Source organism: Coptis chinensis, chromosome 9, assembly GCF_015680905.1.
Source record: "Coptis chinensis isolate HL-2020 chromosome 9, ASM1568090v1, whole genome shotgun sequence".
Classification (NCBI taxonomy): Eukaryota; Viridiplantae; Streptophyta; class Magnoliopsida; order Ranunculales; family Ranunculaceae; genus Coptis; species Coptis chinensis.
In genome coordinates this window covers 84813597-84834281 of record NC_141464.1, presented here as the reverse complement: position 1 = coordinate 84834281, position 20685 = coordinate 84813597, and the positions used below count along the sequence as shown (strand labels likewise).

Sequence of the window (20685 nt, the reverse complement as noted above, 5' to 3'; positions counted from 1 at the left end):
ACTGATAAAAAAATGAATACTGATTTACATATAGTAATCAATCAGAAGAAAACCTAAATACTAGTCCAAAGTGTATTATTGCTCTCACTACACAACACCGTCTGCATCTTCATTATGAACCTTAGGACTTTCTTCTGTATTTGTATGACAACAACAAAAGTAGATCCCATAAAGAAGAAGGAAGGCCTATACAGTATCCAATAACGTTGTTCAGATGGGGAATCAAGTCAGTCCAGTGCATGGCCGGAGAAGTGAAGTATAAGAAGTAGAATAAGAATAACTCCTATAAATTTTGATTGAACGATTCCTATAACCTTTCGTATTATATAGGTAATAACTCCTATAAATCAATCAAGAAACTTGCTAAAAATACTAAAAGCAACTTTCCTAAGGTGGGATAAAGTTTCTTCCTAGGCGTTGCACATAGGGCACAAAATTGGTATAAGAAAACACCAACTTGGAAGGTGGCTGTTGGTATGGAGTCAGGGCTTATGTTCCAGTAATATGGTCTGCATCCCAAATCGTGTCCAATCTTATAAATTCATGATCTGCGTAAACAGAAGTAAACTAATATCTCTACATAAACAGGATTCATTGAACAATTATTTCCACATTTGGCTTTTCTTTTGAGAGCACGTACACCATGCACTTGTTTCTTTTTCGATTCTAGTTCTTCATCAACACTCCCACGTCTCTTTTGGAATTCAAGTATCATTCGCTCAAGTCCAATCGCACTATTAAGCAAATATATAGCTAGCTCCAACGCATCACATCTGTCACAACTCCTTCTCGCGTTCACATATTTGACTTTGTTTTGGCATCTTGTTTGATATCTCCTACATTACTGAAGACTTGTTATTAGTCGCAGTTTCGCAATTTATCAATTGTGATACTAACATGGGTCAGAAACATGAGCTGCTCAAAATTTTAAAACTAATACAAAATGCTTAGAAACTTTCTGAAGTTTTTCTACTACACCTCAAGTTTAGAACTACATTCTAAAGTTTAGGGCGTCGGTTAAACTCAAATATACAATAAATCTGTTAGGAGCAAATGCTTGAAGAGCAATTATATGCAAAGGGAAAGAAAATAATGCAATTACTAGAAACACTCTAATTAGACACTTACTGAGAAGTCCATGCTATCAAAGTCCATACATTATTCAAGCTATCAAAGTCCATACATAAGGTTATCGAAAAAAAAAAAAAAGTCCATACATAATACATTATAGCTAAATCTTTCACTATCTATAACTAAGAGCATCTCTAGGTGGACGTATCCGTGAACGTGAAACCGTCTTCAAATTTGAAGAAATGCGTCCGAAATTTCCGAATTCCAACTCTAGGTGGTAGCGATGTTGATCGTCGATCATCACCGCTTGTTCCCATTCTTGTTCGCAAATTTGGCAATTTGGATGCGGATGGTCAGCGACAATAAGTAATAATCAATGTCGCTACGCCATTACTAATGTCGCTCAACTTTTTTAACTTTGACCACAAACAAGGAGGCAAACTTTGTTACCACCGTCAGGTCTAGCCATTAGTATTGGGCGCTCCTACAACACTCCTAATGTCGCGTGCTTCAACGGCAAAAAACGGCGGATTTCTACCTTCTATATCTACACTCATCTCCTTCTTCATTTTCACACACAACACTCTCAACCATTTCACACACAACACTCTCAACCTTTCACACATAACACTCTCAATGTCACAACCAAAACAAGGAAGGGGTCCAAGTTGGACAAATGAAGAAAATATTGCTCTTACTAGAGCATGGATTGAGATTGGAGAAGATCCTATAGTAGGGAATGATCAATCGGGTCAAGTTTATTGGGAACGAATTATGGCTAGAATGAATCAAATTCAAGGTTTTGACCGCGAACCGTTTTGGAAGGGAGTTTCACAACGTTACATGATTATTTTACCGTTCTTCAACAAATATCATGCTATATAAACTTCTTCGCTTGAAGAACAACCTCCACATCTAACCGGTGGGGGCGCGTGAAGACATTGTAAGATTCGTTTATACTTCGTTTAATTTATACTTCATTTTATATACTACTTGATATTGATTTTTTTTTTTTTTTTTAATAAACGTAGCTTTAGGCGATCAATTGAACAACTTATCGCGGCTACTCTTTGGAAAACCTTGGATATGGCAAGATTGTTATAATCTAGTCAAAAAAATACGCCAAAGTGGCAAAGAACTTCGATTCATCATCCATTGCGCTTGCTCCAAGACCAAAGAAGAAAGCAAGATCCGGAGATGTTGAAGGTTTCGATTCTTCACCCTCAACCCCAACCCTTCAACGCCTTTTCTGCCCCTTTATACCTTCATTCTTTACCTCGAGTAACCATCCTAGCGATCTCGAAGGTTTTTGGAGAGGTCGTTGCGGTAGGAAGCGTTCAAAGAAATTGAGAAGAACAAAGAAAGTTGCTTCTTTGTTGAGGGTAATGTTGCATCCAAGGCATGCTAAAAATATGGATGATTTTCTTGAAGCTTTTAAATGAAAGTCGTTGAAATAAAGAAAGAGATTCAAAATGAGCAATTTCAAAGTATGATGAAATTGAAGCAAATTGACACAAAAAGTTATTTTTGAAGCAAGAAAAACTCCGTGTTAGAGAGGAGGAAAATGAGACTAGGTTGTTGGCAATGTCACTTTCGACAATGTCAATCCTGGATTCTTGAAAAGGGTTTTAGAGCTAAAACAAGATGCAATTGTAGCTAAATATGAAAAAAGGTTTTGGAGCAAGTAGTACAAATGAAGCTTCCAACAACGCAAGAAGCCAATGATGAAGAAAATGATGAGGCTTGATAATTAGAGTAACTCTAGTAGTATGTAATAAGGGTGATATGTAATAGTTATCTTTTATTTATTTATTTTTATTTGATGTTTTGCAATCATGTATTAGTTGTCGCTCTATTAATAAAAATTGTAATTCATTTGCTAAATCAAAGGAAATAAATTCTAAATCACACAACATAATAATAATGACACAACATATCAAAATGATCAAATGAACAATTCTAAATCACACAACATAATAATAATGACACAACATATCAAAATGATCAAATGAACAATTCTAAATCACACAACATAATAATAATCGTCATACAACAACCTCCTAGACTATCCTACATAGCCTTTAATTTTGTGAACTCCTCCTCGATCCTTTGAACTTTCCGTTTTCCATGTTATGATGAACTCACCCTTCATTCGATCAATCGAGCATAAATCAATCTGGCGTTGCAAATCGTCCATAATCCACATGAGCACGGGAAAGAAGTCTCTCTCTCAACATCGAATCATACCCCCAAAATCATCATTTACAATCTAATGCTTGTCTCATATCTCACTTGATGAAAAGTCATCCCGAAATAATTATTCATTAATAATTTATGACATTTTCATAATAAACCAAAATAATAAAACAAACCCAATAAAAATAATTACTTTATAGATGTCCAAGGTCGCTCTAACCTAAACGCGATGGCATCAATAGAAGAAATGGGTCGGTAAATCGTCCGCCACTCGGATCGCTCAAACCGAAAACCCAAGGCCACTCTCGGAGGGGGGATCCGGTCTTTGGAACAAATGTGTGCAAAACAATCCATGCTTTCCGTCGGTTGTGACGGTGGCCAATCTGAATTCCGCGTCGACACCCAAATTGCTAACCGTATGAATGTTGCAACAAAAAAATTTGGGAGCAAATGACCAATAGACACCTTGTTATAGTAATTTCATAAGTCTGAATGTAACTAGGTCGAAGCCCAGTAGCCAAGTCCAATGCACGCTACATGATGACTTGCTCTAAAATGTCCTTAGCCTCGATACATGGGTAAATGGATCGAGGGATACCAAAGTATGGTGTGAGCCGTTGGAACATCTATCCCCTAAATACCACTCCATATCACTCCCACCAGTGAATATCATCCTCCTATGAGAAATGAACAATGCATATCTCTGATTCGAGATGATGTGCAGATGTCCTCCAAGGCCTCCAAACAATAGAAGCACTTGGTGCTAAGCTCGATCCGGTTTGGACGAAGTTATGTTATGATCGATCTCACCGGGTCGACGCTTCGACAAGGTCCGTGCCAAGCCCCGACGAGCCTAGGCCTCTCATCGGTATACTCTGTGGAGGATAGGATTTGCGGCGGAAATACTCATAAAACCATACCTCTTTGAGAATGACAAACCCTCCCATCCGGGGACTTTGACAACACCAAGATGTCGAGGACGCCCTATCTAAACAACGAACAAATGACAAGATATGGCTCCACCAAAATCAATACCGGATGTTCATGCAAGTGCTCAAAGTTAGCTAGAAATCCCAAGTTAATCGTGGAATGGCCGTAAGGAAAAAAAAAGACACCCATCAAATACATACAAAAAGCTCTTACATACTCATCAACATGTGTTTGACCATCATCGAATCAAGTGACAAATAATCTATCAAAACTGCAATCTCGAATCGTTCAGTCAACGGTGTAATGTATGCGTTTGGCATGATACCGAAATCCTAACACCAAAGATCGTCATACGACTTCCTCGGTCGACAAGGGAAGAAAGTCATCATTTGGGCACAAACTCGAATTCATCCATACATCTCAACTGATTACCTAATCCTATACTCAAACCAGATATCATGCAAAAATCTAATGGAGTGAAGCCCAACTCTCCCGAGGGAAGTGAAAAGTATGTGTACTATCCCACCATCTCTCAACTAAACCATTAATAACTCCCCCGAATGTCGGTCTTATTGTAAGGGATGTCAACTAGATGAGCAAAAGGAGTCGCTAAAATTGCATCTCTAACATGGTCAAGTGCATATCCTTTCTTAATATCATCCCACCACTTCCTAAGCGCCGTGGAGTAGTTGAACCCGATACATAACACACATCTCCTCGATGTGAGAAAATGAAACTACAATTAAAAAATAAAATAAAAATATTTACGTATTGTATTGAACTACTAAAATTAACTACTACTACTACTAATTTATGAAATTAAAATACATACACGGATGTTCAAGAACAACTCTTGAGACATGCCTTTCATGAAACCTCTTAGACACCGGTTAAGATGGTGAAATCAATAGCCTCCCGCAGAAATTCAAAATCGACTTGTTACGATATTGAATCAATACTTCAATGGAATGGATCGTCGACCTCAACTCCTTGATTTCCAGACTCCGGAAGTGGTTGGTTCATCATCTAGATCACCAATTTATTATCCCAAATGTATGCATGGGTCTTCTTCCTCACCGCCACCACTCCAAAATGTTTGGTTATTATACAAAATGCTTAGAACTCATTTTTTCCTACTAACTAGAGTGAATGAGTTGAAAAAAATTGTAAAATGACAAAGTTTAGGGCGTTGGTTGAACTGAAATTAAATATAAAAAAAATCTGTTAGGAGCAAATGCTTGAAGAGCAATTATATGCAAAGGTCCCCAATAAATTTTATGCAATTACTAGAAACACTCTAATTAGACACTTACTGAGAAGTCCATGCTATCAAAGTCCATACATATATAATAGCTAAATCTTTCACTATCTATAGCTAACTATGGTTAATATGTTTGGACACATAGCACTACATTATTAGACCCATATAAGTTCTAAATAATGTATTATTATAAATTGCAAAATGTTTTCGTATAGAGTGATGAGTTGACGGAATGCTTAGACGGAATGTTTAGTTATCAGTGTTGTTTGTGTGTTACCAAAGAAAACATTGTAATTTCGCCATTGTTTTAAGTTATAAAACAGAAATGACTACTTTCTAAATCCAGTTGGTATAAATTTGTTTATGATATAATCAACATTATTTTTTTCAAACTTATTAGTTACTATACTATCTAATTTGCAATTTCAAACCAAAGTTTAGTCGAGTTTTGATTCAATTATATATCTCTTAGTCCAAAATTAAAACTCAATTCACTTAACTGATCTAACCAATCAACAACCTCACACACCAGTTGAATACTTACGCAAGCCCAAAGCCCAAGCCCAAGGCCCAAACCCGACAACTTGATATACAATTGCCCACATTTTCATTTGCAGAAGAAGAAAAAAAAGAGACCAGAGAAAAAAAATGGGGAAGACGCCAATAAGGATGAAGGCAGTGGTGTACAGTTTATCACCATTTCAACAAAAAGTGATGCCTGGTTTATGGAGAGATCTTCCTCATAAGCTTGGGAAAAAGTTTTCTGAGAATTGGATCAGTGCTACTCTTCTTGTTGCTCCTGTTGTCAGCGTCTATGCGTAATTACCCCATCTCTATACTCTTTTTATATATAAGATTCGTTATTGTTTTGATACTTTAATTGATTTGATGAATATTATTTACTGTGTTTTGTTGGATTTAATGTTAGATTGATGAACAATAGCGTTGAAAATTTTCCTGTTACTCTTTTAGCTTGATTATGGATTATAAAGACTGAGTCTTTTTATCTGATTTTTCCATTTTCTGCTGTTGTCCACATAATTAACATCTTGTTAATGCACGGTGATCCTATTGTTTGGTGAATGAAAGTGGAAGATCTCATATTTGGATGGGATGGTTTGGTTGAGGCGTAGCCTACTTCTGGGCTACATCATCAAAATTAATGAATTGTATTGTTTTGCTGATAAAAAAATAATAATAATGATCCCAGGTTTTGGGTCTCATTCTGTTTCAAAGAGGCCAAGGAATGGGAGAAAACACAAAGAAAAGCTTTTGTTGGTTATTTGAATAACAAAAGATTGCAGATTTATTCCTATCATGTACTTCTTGTCCTTGTTAATACAGTCCTGTGACCTGTGTTGTGTTGTTACACTTGACCATAGGCTATAGTTTAATTATAACATGGGGTTGTGTGCTGCATTTGTGTTTGCTCTGGAGGAACTCCTAATTTTGTGCAACCGTGATTTACTCCGACACATTAGTTCTGAGGAATCTGACGGTTTACCTTTTGTTTTCTTCTCAAGTTGCTGTAAGGAGGGACATATTTTTTTTGACCATTTTGACAACGTTGAGATATCCCAATGAGCGGTTTTTGCTAGGGAAGGATCATAATGGTGAGTAGATCGTACTTCACTAGAATTATGCCTCTGGTACACTGTATGGGTCCACATGTTGTCAGGAGCAATGCAAGGCTGTAGCCTTCCCAATTGGCGCCTTGGCTGCTCCTTACGAACACCTTTGACAACAAATCCCAACCATTTTCACTAATCTCAGCCTTGGAGGGACCGACTGCTTAGCTATGCCTTTGACAACATAGATTTATATAGATGGCTGAAGTTATTGACGAATTGTGTGTTTGATGGAAGAAATTTGTAGATTATAGTACACGTTGTCTGAATTACTGATGAAATTACTGGCCTTAGGTTAAGACTTTAGAATTTATTTGTTCAGATGGGTAGTTTGCGTGGACGTATTGGTGACTGATTACCTTTGGATAGCGTTAAATTTTTTTGCATTACTCTTTTAGCTTGTTTTTGGATAATATTGGTGATGCATAAAGTGTGGGCTTTTATCTTTTTCCATCTGATTTTCCATTTTCTGTTGTTGCCCATATAGTTAACATTACCCTCTCAAGTATTTGAATGGATGGTAAACAATAAGATAGAATGGATCCTATTGTTGGTGTGAAGATTTCATATTTTCTCTAAATAGAAAAAGAGGGTAAAGAAATCAAACTAGAATTAGGAGTTACCTCAGATCATGAGATTCTATTTTATGTGATTTAGACAGTGTTCTAAAAAAAAAAAACAGCCTAGGCCAGCCCTAGGGTCCGCCTGCCTAGCTGAACTGTTTAGGCCTATAATCGGTGACCGATTTTTAGAACAGTGAGAAAAAAGAGGGTTGGTGGTCCAATTAGATTCTATTTTATGGACCAGGCTGGCTGATTAATTGGCCTAGGAGGTGTGTTTTTTTTTTTTTTTTTTTTTTTTTAAGAGGTTTGTCCAAAATAAAACGCAGGCTTAAAAATTTAAGTTACAAGCCCAATTTGGAGAGACGTGGAGAGGAAGAGTTAGAGAAATAGTGGAATGTTTGATATTTCCATCCTTTTGTCTTTGTCAATTACTTATAAAACATGTTTGTTTTGGAAACTCTTATGCCTTTTTGTTTGAATATTTGAACCACGAGACATGTTTTGTTCACATTTCACTAACATGCATTTTAAGAAGTCTGTAAAGTTTCATTTCTTCATTCTTCATATATACATACACAGTTACACTCTTACATATATATATTTAATAAATAAATAAAACTGCCTAGCACCTAGCATGTCTAGGTGCTCTCCCACCGTCCGACTACTGCCTAGCTTCTTTTAGAAAACTGGTTTTAGAAGTAAGATGATGAAAGGAGCCAGTTCTTTGATATAAAATTGTTTTCTTGTGTAATTTTCACTACACTAGTGGTAATAGAATCCCAGGATTTAGGTCTCATTCTGTTTCAAAGAGGCCAACAAATGGGAGAAAATGGAAAGAAAGGCTTTTGTAGGTTATTTGAATAACAAATCATTGCAGATTTATTCGTATATATATTCGTTATATGTATTGTTAAGAATGTTCTATTGCAAGTTATGAGTTAGCAGAGGTATCTTCCTACCATATATTTACATTGATCACACTGGACTCTAACGAAAATGTTTATCATGTACTTCCTTGTCCTTGTTAATACAGTCCGGTGACCATTGCTTTGTCGTATTACTTTGACCGTAGGCCATAGTTTACTTATTCCTGGGGTTGTGTGTTGCAATTACATGTTTGCTTAGGAGGATCTCCTAGGGTTAGTGCAACCATGATTTACTTCGACAGATTTGTCTTGAACTTACATGGGACTTGCCTATTTTTTTTTATTTGTATCTTATTCATGTGTACATGACCATCCTCATGATCCCACTTCAAGAGAATCTGACGGTTTGCCATTTGTTTCCTGCTTGAGTTGCTGTAAGGAGGGACATAGCTAGGACCAGGTTCCGTATGGCCCATCTTTCATTATCCTTTTGCAGTCTATGCTAACAGTTTCTCCTATCGGATGCAGGTATGTCCAGAGTTACCAAGAGAAGGAGAAGTTGGAACACAGGTACTGAAGTAATGCATCTCTGCTTCACGTGAAATGGAAGATTGATATTTTTCTTGTTAGGTTTCAAGGTTGCTCTAAAAGCGCAGTAGAGCTGCAGTTTTACATTTCTTGCCTTGTTAATGTATTGAAAGTTTAAACATATTTTTGTGTGTGTTTTCCAGTAGAATAAGCAGATATATTCTGTATTACAAATTTGGGACATCAATTTCTAGTTCAAACGATTTGTTCCGCACGTTCATGAGATTTGTGGTTTTTGCATGTGTGGTGGTACTCATCTGCTGCAGATGGCTACAAGTTGTTGACATTAGAATAAACAGATGTACTGTATTGCAGTTACGAACGCCTTTGATAACAAACCCCAACCATTTGAGGGACTGACTCCTTAGCTACGCCTTTGATGACATAGATTTATATAGAGGCTGAAGTTATGTATGAAAGATGGGGAAGGCTGAAAAGGAATTTCATATGCTGAAGGGATTCCTGTATAGGAAAGCCGTTGCCTTTGAATGAGAAATGGTGTGCTAATAAAGGGTGGACTGGGTATCATGTAGCTTAGTCAGTGGATCTTGATTAAAACCACGTTTTTGATTGTGAATATCCAACACCGAGAGCCTAAAGTCAAACGAAATTATTGATGTAGCTCTTTTGAAAGGCATAGGACCATTCTGCCTTTTGGGTACCATATTCACTTCTTTGGGCTTCTATGGAATCGAGAAGTAGGTTTGATTGTGCATCTTTTTTATGTTTTTTTAATTATTGCTTGTATTTAGGAAGATGATGATTTAGTGTAGATTTCTGATGCCTCATATTTCTGGTTGAGTGGCTTCCTTTGTCTTTGATGTCTGCGCCTCTGCGATTCAGGTTATCTAACTGTCGTTTAAAACTTGAAATTTATTAGTGCTAACCTGATTCTTCAATTTCTAACTATGTTTTAAGACTACCTTTTGGTGTATCTCTCTCTCTTTTTGTGTCTTTTGGGAGGCCTTACTTGCAAGAAATCTTCTTTGCATCTCTCTCTCACTTTTCGTATATAGGCAAATAGCATGTTTACAATATAGAAAATAGGCAAATACGTATCTTTGTCACGATTCCAAAAACCCAGCATCCTTTGGAGTCGCTTGATGAGTCACACTGTAATATGTTAATTTTCTGATACGTTGGCATCGATATGTGAACAGTTGCTCTACCAAAAGATGGGAAATCAGTAGCCTAGCTTTGCAAGAACATTAGGTACCTTTGCCTAGGTGGACAAATTGGATTATGCAAGATCGGTTTATAATAGTCAATGATGTCAAGACACTAATCATAGTTAAAATTGCATTGAATTATATGTTATGTTTGAAACTTGTTGGGGTGAATAGTGTGGCCAGCTTGCGTGCTTTACATGGTAATGTTTTTTTTTATTGGTAAGTTTGTTTTAAATGAGATTAGTAACTCTTTGATGCCCTGGAGAGGTTCGAGCCCCAAACCTATAGTATCATCACCCAAAGGTTTTACCAACTTTGTGGATAAGAAACTGTTACCAAACATTCAGCAGATCCAACGAAAATGACATTGAATTTTGACTCTATGTTACACTGATCACCATTCCAAAATCACCCTATACAGTATTACAGTTTGTCGCAAGTAAGTCCTTACAATAACTCATAATTTAAAAGAAATTTGGTAAAAAAACAGTAACCGATAAGAAACAATTCGAAGTCCCTCCCTCCCTTCTTTCTGCACACAGGCAAACAGGTATTCAACAACACTTCCGTATCAGTTCTGATCAACTTCTCATTAGATAATGAAACCCCAGATGATATTGCATGAGCATTTAAGAAGTGGAGACAGGTGTATCAGGTTGTGCTCCCCATTCAGTCCAGGATCCATCATAGACGGGAACATCTTCTTTTCCAAGTCGATGGAGACCCTGAAAAACATTTTAAACTTAGACCTTCTTCTGTACCTTACTATTTTCAATATCATAGTATGCCCAAAATAATAAAACACAAAGGTGATCTCACCAGAGCAAGAATACATGCAGTTACACCAGTGCCACAAGAGGCCATTACGGGGTTATCTAGAGAGATGCCTGCAGAGAGAAAATATTTGAAAAGAATTAGTCCAGTTTAAAAAATGTCCGAACTAAGATATAGCTATCTATCTACACATCCAGGCCCTTGAGACTCATGGAACCTTAATTATTTTTGACTCGTTCTTATATCCCACCATTTTGCCACTGTAAAATTTTACAATCATCTGGTTTTTTATATGGATATGGATTATCTCCAAATTATAAGGGAAAAAGTTAAATCCCGATAAAAAACTTAAACTTTAACAAGTTTAATGTCCAGGTAAGGTTACTTTGAGGGCTAAATTTGACGGGTTTAAGAAATTTGGAATGACCACAGGAGCTTAACTATGTGGTGAGGGTTCTTCCCTACTTGAGCCAAATTTCTTGACTGTCATACAATTGCAAAGTTAGAGAGTCAAATATCAAGGAGATCACCTCATTTTCGGACACAAAGTTTGCACTTTGCTGATTTTAGCAAGGATGATCTCCTAAGCATAGGTGATTCCCTAATCACAGTATTCAGAAATTTTCTAGTACATACTTGTGCTCAACCTAGCATTATAAACTTTAGCTTATCTAAAACAAATATGCATTTCAGTTAATAATCAATAAAAGAGCCTCACCCTCGTGCTCAAATTTTTCCTTGAGCTTGTCAGCAGGCAAGAGAGTTTGTGAACCATCTAACATCTGTAAGGGACCACCATCAGACTTGAATCAATAAGGAATTCAACATGGTTTACTTAACAGAAAGATACTTTTGAAGTTCAATAGAAAAATTCAGGATTATAACAAACAATGACAAAAATAGGGGATATAACATAAGAATTGATTGTTACGTCACCTGGCCAAAAGGAATGCACTTGCTGCCTGGTACATGACCACTTCTTATTCCCTTCCGAGGCTCTGGTGCAGTCCCATCAAACCTGCAAAGAAGATCAAAATCACTAACAAAACCAACATACAAAAATATATTGCAAGGACAATATAAACCAATTATTGTAAGCACAGAGGGGAACCAATAAACAACCATACCAAACTACTTTGAATGAGTATGTGATGTCACAGCAATAATTTAAAAGATATGATACCTGGCCTTTCCTCGGGCATCTATATGTTGATATCTCTGCTCTTCAATGTTTCTTTTGACCTGGAACATATAGTATTAGCAACAACCATATGCATGTGGGTAGTACATGACACTATAACTGAAATAATCATACCAGACCATTCATAGACTGAACTTCAGAAAGATAATGTTCCTGGTCCTAATGCAACCCTTACTTTTATTAATTCAACAGAAAATGGTATTATCAGGGATAGCGAACGAACAGCAAAGAAGGAAACCTCACCAAAAAAGACTATCACAGAATGACTTTTACATATACTGACAAATAACTAGTATTGTCCCCCGGACAAATTATGTTACCAAAATATTTTTAAGTTTTTAATTTTCTATGGAACCTCTTCCATAAGTTTTTTTTCTGAAAAACTGCTTTCCAGTTTTATTGGTATGGTCTGGTCAAGACAGCACCGCAAGCACATCTCCTACAGCCACCAAACTTAGGGGGTAACACTCAGTCTATCTCTCTCTTTGTAAAATTAACTCTTTCTACACTCCTGCAAAATCCTAACACCTCACAAGATTCCTGCAATATGAGTTAAGAATCATGGAGGAGGAGAAGCTATAGCAGTTTCAGTTCTGAACCCTAAATTTTGCAATGGTGTCCACTTAAAGGGGTCATGATGCGAAAAGAGAAAAGATACTTATAAGATGAGTCGGGAAATCAATAGAAAATGCCAAAAAGGCTCTAGACAGCTGGGAAAAATGGCACATCATGTATGCATACCCGTAGATTCCAAGTACAAAGGAGCAGACAGTTTTCACTATTCAACCTTATTTTTGCAAATGCATGTTAATGGCGTAGGTAAGCTACACATTAGGTATTGATTTGAAGAGAAAAAGAGAATTTGCAATTTAAGATATTTCCAGTAAGCACCACAAAAAGATATAAGAAATTAAACCTGTTCAAGCGTCCAAACAAGGTGAGGCTGATATTTAGTTTGAAAAGTGATTGGAGCAACCTGTAAAAAACAAAAGTTTTACTATTAACAGAATCAACGAGATTGAAAAGCGGGATCATTAGAGGGGTCTGATAGAGGGACGAAGAGATTTTATCTGCCCCCAAACCTCTTGTAAGGAATGTACACATAATCCAATTTTAAGAAACGGTATACACTTTTACAATACCCAAAATGATAGATATATACACTTACTGCTTGTCCATTATAGACTTTCTCCACTGCTTCACTTGCAGCACTAGCTTTCAGAATAGAATCCCCTGAAGCACTGGATTCAACATCAAATCCTGTAGCACGCCATTGTGGCAAGCCACCATCTAATACCCAAACTCTATCATGTCCAAATGCTCGGAACATCCTTTTCATTCAATGAAAATTTTGGGGATCACTTCCAGTTTAAAAAGCATAAAGGAAAACCTGGTAACTGAAATGAACATTGATCAACTGCCAATAGCAGCAGAGCCATAACTTACCACCAAACACGAGAGCGCTAAAAATTCCTTTTCCATCATAAACAACCAGCCCATCTTTATTCTGGATACCAAGCGCTGAAACCGCAGCAGCAAAAGCTTCTTCCTTTGGTAGCATGTGCGGTAACTGCTTCAAAGTTCACATGGAGGAGATTAACATCCATTGTAGGATAACATAAAGAAAGAGACCATAGAATTGTCTAAAAAAATGGTATAGGGCAATGGACAATGATAGAGACTTATGGGTCACTTCTTCTCACAGGGTTCAGGAAGGAGTGAGGGACAACCACGAGCAAAAAGAATTTGTTGTGCTAACAGATTGACAAAAACGTAATTGACACAAACCTTTGTCATGGCCATGACTATGTGAGATGGTCATGGCAACTACCAATATAAACATCGTTAGAGAACTGTTTGTCATGCTGGCTGCAGGTGCATAGATAATAATAATATTGATTCAACTAAAACTCTATTCAGCTCTATCCTCCCATACTAAATGTTGCTACAAATGGACTCTGACAAGGGGAAAAGGTCGGTTCCTACAACCTATGCTATTGCATCATGACATCCTTAGACCCGGCAGCACAACAATCGCTTTTGTGCAAATCGATTTTGCACCGTGATGCTAATGCCAATTGTGAACTCAATCTTGCTTTAACAATTAAAAATGACCATTTTCAATGCAATATGTATCTTGCAATGTTCACTACAAAAGTCCATTTTACAATGTGTGACACTGCATGCAAAGCTCAGAATTAGTACGTGAAATAAACCAAAAAAACAACAGAAATCATACATTTGAAGCTCGATCTGAAATTCCATCTACATCAAAGAAAAGTGCACCTGGAATGTGGGCAACCTGCAGAGTATAGAAGAGAGCAGTAGCATCACCACCATTGTTCCACAATTTTTTTAGAAAGAAGAAAATAAAGTAATTGCGGTTACGAAGTTCAAAAACATCAAGCTCGAAAATAGACCTTGCCCTAGAGATTCAACTAAAATCAAGGGAATTCCTAAACACTTGAAGCATTGTAAGAGAACATGAAATATATTGAAGTACATGCGTCCTCCATCAAGGCTTTAGCACTATTTAGTATTTACATTACTAGCTCCACTCATTTTTTTTATCAGCATATATATCAGATATACCTCGAGTAAATACATCACACTCAAATTCAAATCAAGTTCACGTTATTAGCAACAGAAACCATATCTTCTTACCCATAAGTACCTCACAATCAAATTTAAAGAGCAGCAAAATGTTCTTGAAATGCCTTTTCCAGATCTTTTAATAACATGAGTGTCAAAAGTACTTTTGTGTACCATGTCAAGCAGAAAAAATGGTGCCAACAAAAAATCTAAAACTTTACAGTATATCAATCAAAAACATATATACCTGATATTCTTGAAATGGGTTTCTCTTCTCGTCTGGCATGTACCAAGATGCGTCCAGAACCTAGAGGCATAAAATCCAAAAGTTAAAAAACAAAATAAATATACACAACACATTTATCTTTTGTTCTCGGAAAAAACACAAGTTTTGAGCATAGGAGACGTAAACACAATCGCCTAATTAATTTTATCTTTATTTTACATATAAATAGAAAGAAGTAAGTAAGAAGCTATAATTCCTAGTGCCTCTACTCCTTTAACCCAATGAGAAAAAAAAATGTGCAAGTTATAAGTAACACCTTCACATCAGGGTCTCTGATATTCACATGCAACCAATCAGCTGAAACAACAGGTTCACTGGTAGATAAAGACTGAGTAGCAAAATCAGCTGTAGGTCCACTTGATGAAGTCATAATACAACGCACTAAACCAAAGGTTTTAAACCCCAACCCCAAGTAGGATGAACAGGTTGGTATAATGATTTACTCTGCAAATAAATGGAATAACAAATCAACTCAATCACAAGAAAATGTAACTCAATCACAACTATTACAAAGCCATATGAACATATCTCTTGCTAGAAATTGGAAAAACTAAACCAACAATAAAAAACCACACTTTCACAACCAAAATCATGTATTATACAAATAGAACAAAAAAATCCAAGGCCATCTCTTGAAAAACAATAAAAGAGTGAAACTTTAATCATATTAATCAAAAAAAAAAATAAAAACTTACATGGAATGAAGAGGAGAAAGACTGGGACTTTTGTGAGAGTGAAGAAGATCGAATAGAACGAAGGCCAACAACAAGTGTTCTGGATAGAAAGGCAGATGATGCCATTTAAAAATTAAATTTACAGTGGGACTCAAATCATCAGATGAAGTGTTGGGAGTGTAGGTGTGTTTTTGGAGTTTTCACAAATTATTATTAAAGAAGATTATTTCTTTGGTCTGAAAATTGGACTTTTTTAATGATAAAATTGGGCCCATTCTGGATATTGTAAATTTTTGTTCAAATATTTAGGCCCAAACACGTATAAATTGATCAATAATTTCGGTTTTAGGCAGGGTTCATCAGCATCTATCATTAATAATTTCGCTATAAATATATTTTCGGGTTGACGTTAGCAAGTTATTTTTTATTAATACCAATTATGACATTTTCTGATTTACATACAAACACCACTATGCATGTATGTTATGCACTAGGGGTGGGAATTTGGCCCTAACGATCCTAACTCGGCCCTGACCGACCCGACCCGACCCTAAGTCCTATAAAGCCCTCACAACTAAAGCCCTCACAGAGTTTAGGGCAGGGCCGACCCGGCCCTAATGCCTTCTAAGGCAGGGTCAGGGCTAAGGTTCTGAAACATAGGCCCGACCCTAACCAAACCCTAGTTATAATTTCACTATAAAATACACAATTAAAACTATCCAACTCCTTGTTATATATTTTCAATTAAAATAACACTGTCATTTGTAATTTATCACTTACCGTATGAGTACTTCTAATAACTTGTCTTATATCATAAAAACTTGTAAACCTAATTGTTTCTATCTCACAACTCACGCACACCTCACAACTCCCCGCCTAACCTAGTCGCCAAGAACAATAATGATGAGGCACTCAGCCTAATGAAAAATAGGTTGACGTCAAGAAAAACTCATTTCATACTCTTATTTGTCTTTGTGTTCTTCAATGTTAAATGTAATTTTGGTGAGATTTGAGTACAAGAAATAACGGATTTATGTCGCTGAAAGCTCATTCCAAAACGTGTCTTGTGCATTTTAACTGTAATTTTGAAATATAAATATGAGTCTCTATGTACTTCAGTTTATTAGATTGTGGATATGCATTTTAAATTGTTGGACTTATCAAGAATTATTACTAGATTGGTTGTTATTCAAATTTCAAAGTGGTGGGACTTTGAGTTTGCAAATCTTTGAATTTTTTTTTGTGATATAAATGAGTTTTAAAACTGATGCAGTAAAAAGAATAAAATATATAGGCCCGGCCCTAAACTGTTAAAGAGGGCTTAGGGTAGGGTCAGGGATTGAAATTTAGACTTATGACCCGGCCTGACCCGACCTTATGGGGACTTTAGGGCCGGGCTAGCCCGGCCCTAATAACTTAAAGGCTTTAAATGTTTAGGGCCGGGCTAGCCCGACCCAGCCCATTGCCCACCCTTATTATGCACTGCATGAGTATACCAATATACACACACCATTATATTTGTGTATAACACACATTCAAACATTATTATGTATGTGCATAACAGTAGTATAACACATTATTCATGTTTTTTTTTTATAAGTTAATTTTATTGAGGAAAGTGCATAAGCACAAAATAAACTTACAAAAGGTGAGATATAACGGTATGTCAGTGAGTGAGATCCTCATACAAGACTACATATCTACCCAATACATAAAGAAACCCCTTACATCAAACTCACACACCCAAAATCACCTCAGACCAATGCAAAACAAGATCCCTAAAATGATAATTCTTTCTATCTATAGAGGAGGATGACATCTAATACCACACCAAACCTTTCACTTCGAGTATTGCTTCCTTTATGGAGGATGTTTTGTGCTTAAAGATTAATTTGTTCCTCATCTTCCACAACACTCATATCACCGCATATGGTAATAGGTGCCATAACTTTGCACCAAAACTGTCACCCCTCCTCTGTGGCCATCTAATCACCAATTCTTCCACCGATTCAGCTTGTGCAAACAAAGGAAAAGCCACTTGTATCGGTTGCATCATAAGGGTCCAGAATTGCAAAGCAAACGGGCAATGTAGGAAGAGATGAGTTATATTCTATCTCCTCCAGCATATTACACACAACACATGTTAGGGATACAATTGTACCCCTATGAATGAGAGCATCTGCTGTCAAAGTGCATCCCTGAATTGCCCCCCATAAGAAGAATTTCACTTTCAAAGGAATGGATACTTTCTACATTAACCTGGCCAGTAGGGAAAGGTCGAGGCTGTGTACCCGGATTTCGATTTTGCTTTGCTAGAGTTTGGTAAAAAGGACTATGAAGACGCCTTTCTTTGTACCACTCCATATACACGTATCCTCTTGATTCGAAAGTCTCACTGAGTCTAGCAACAAAGTCATATTCGCATATTGTTGGATCTCCCAATCATTGCTAACTCTCTCCTTAGAAACAAATTCTAAGGCAACTTATCGTTATCGACCTGTGCGAACTATTGGATTTTACCTCTTATGTTAGTTGTCGCCTAGAAAATTTGTGCGAACTTGTGGATATATCTCCAAATCCACCAACCTAACAAGGCCTATTTCATAAGTATCAAGCACTGAAAATCGAGGCATCCTTCCTCCTTAGATGAACACACCTTCTCCCAAGAAATCAAATGGTATTTTCTTTTCACGTTTGTTGAGCCCCATATAAAATCACAAATTAACCATTCGATAACTTTAGCGACGCCTTTAGGAATGGTGAGGAAGGACATAAAGTAAACTTGTAAGCTATATATATAAAACACTTTGGGCTAGAATCAGCCTCACCTCCTTCTAAAATAATCTCATCTTCCAACCCCCTAATCTTCTCTGTACCGTTTCGATAACCGGGTCCCAAACTATTTTGTTCTTGAACATAGCACCAAGTGGCAAGCCTAGATACCTACATGGTAGTTTACCCACTTCACAGCCCATAGTCCTCGCAAGGTCCTCTATATTCTCCACCCTGCCAACCGGATAGATAGAAGTCTTGGCCATATTTACTTTGAGCCCGGCTACATCTTGAAAAATTAAGAGAATGGCTTTGATCACAAGAAGTTGTGGCACCGATGGTTCAAGAAGGAATAAAGTATCATCAGCGAACTGAAGTATAACCACTTCAATCCCATTTAACGCTGATCTAAACCCTTTTATGTATTCTAAGTCCATCGCTTTTGTAACCAATCTATTAAGAGCTTCCATCACCACATTAAATAGGAACGGATAAATGGGATCACCCTGACGAAGTCCCCTTTGACTTCAAAAATACCTTGTTGGGGAACCATCAACCAACACAGAGAATGTCGCTGAGTTGACATGGTCGTAAGCCTTTGCAATATCCACTTTACATAGAATTCCGTTATCCTTGTTCTTTAACTGGTGATCGATGCATTCATTTAAAATTTTATGGCCCATCAAGGATCTGTCTTCCCCTTACAAAAAAGCACTTTGCTGACTGGAAATGATAGGAGGCAACACCACATGAATTCTTGTTGCTAGCATATTCGAAATCACCTTGTAAATGCCCCCCACAAGACTGATTGGTCTATAGTCTTTTAAGGAGTTGGCACCGGTCTTCTTTGGAATGAGAGTGACAAAAGTAGAATTGTTTCTTTTGTCTAGATAAGAGTGATCCTGAAACTCTTTTACAACTAACATAAAATCTTGTTTGAAAAATTGCCAACATTTCTTAAAGACAACAATTTGAAACCCGTCCAGTCCCAGAGCTTTATCCCCACCCAACGCATTCAACGCTGTGATAACCTCTTCTTTTGTGAAATCCATATCTTGTACCTCTATAATTGATTTAAATCCCAACCCATCCAATTCTGGTCTAACCACCAGATCTTCGGAATAAAAGGACTCATAGAACTCAACAATGTGGTCTCTAATTTGTCCTTTGTCTGTCACCTCATTGTCCTTAATCAATAAGTTGTTTATGTTGTTAACTCGGTCTCTAATTTGTCCTTTGTCTGTCACCTCATTGTCCTTAATCAATAAGTTGTTTATGTTGTTAACTCTTGCTCTGGCATTCGCTATTTCGTGGAAGAATTTTGTGTTGGTTTCGCCCTCTTTAAAGTACTTTGACTGTGATTTCTGCTGCAAAGAAATCTCATCACTTTGCATCAGCTCTTGTAATTCACTCTTGAGATATACCCTATGTACCTCATCATCCGCCGATAACGCTGTACTTTCCTCTTTGATATCTAACTCATTGATCTCCTTGGACTTGCTTTTAATGAGCAAATCAATTCTCCTAAATGACTCTCTTATGCATGTGTCCAACAGACATGCAAACACTATTATGCATGTGTATACCACATATGCACATACTATTATGCATACGTACAACAAACATGCAAACACTACTACCACGCATGTACACGTCATTATGCATGTGTGCAACAAATATGCTAACACTACTACCATACATGCACACACCATTATGCATGTGTTCAACAAACATGCAAACACTACTATCACACATGCACACACCAGTTTGTACGTGTCCAAGTGTTCAACAAATATGCAAACACAACTATGCATGTGTACAACATGAAATAAATGAAATTTTTCGTGTTAGTCCTAATATAAAGTGTAAGTGTGCTGAGGGTCAAAAACAAAATTGAAAAATCACGTGAGATTTTGATTTAACTACTAAAAACTTAAATGAGGGTAATATCGTAAACCCGGTTTGTTCTTAAGCCATAATTATTTGCCAACCCAAACTAGAAGCTAAATTAATCCCTAATTATGTCATATCGGTCTGTTATATGTTATTACTAGGTATTACCCGTGCCTACGACACGGTTTGTTATGAGGTGATTATTATGTTGTTTGTGGTAT

At 36.9% G+C, this 20685-nt stretch overlaps 2 protein-coding genes across 2 annotated transcripts; one reads left to right on the top strand and one right to left on the bottom strand.

Annotated features, from left to right (window-relative positions):
- Positions 1-6058: 6058 nt before the first annotated feature.
- On the top strand, positions 6059-9317 carry LOC147479040 (cytochrome b-c1 complex subunit 8-like). Its single transcript, XM_086583981.1, has 2 exons — positions 6059-6276; positions 9044-9317. The coding sequence occupies exons 1-2, from the start codon at positions 6107-6109 to the stop codon at positions 9090-9092; spliced, it is 219 nt and encodes a 72-aa protein (XP_086440107.1). The 5' UTR covers positions 6059-6106; the 3' UTR covers positions 9093-9317.
- Positions 9318-10621: 1304 nt separating this feature from the next.
- On the bottom strand, positions 10622-15961 carry LOC147479039 (thiosulfate/3-mercaptopyruvate sulfurtransferase 1, mitochondrial-like). The gene is given in 13 exon segments (XM_086585028.1): positions 10622-10997; positions 11092-11159; positions 11765-11828; positions 11983-12064; positions 12230-12288; positions 13164-13223; positions 13416-13578; positions 13694-13706; positions 13709-13817; positions 14487-14549; positions 15087-15146; positions 15382-15569; positions 15821-15961. Coding segments are annotated over 12 exon segments (951 nt in total). The 5' UTR covers positions 15496-15569; positions 15821-15961; the 3' UTR covers positions 10622-10901.
- Positions 15962-20685: the final 4724 nt, after the last annotated feature.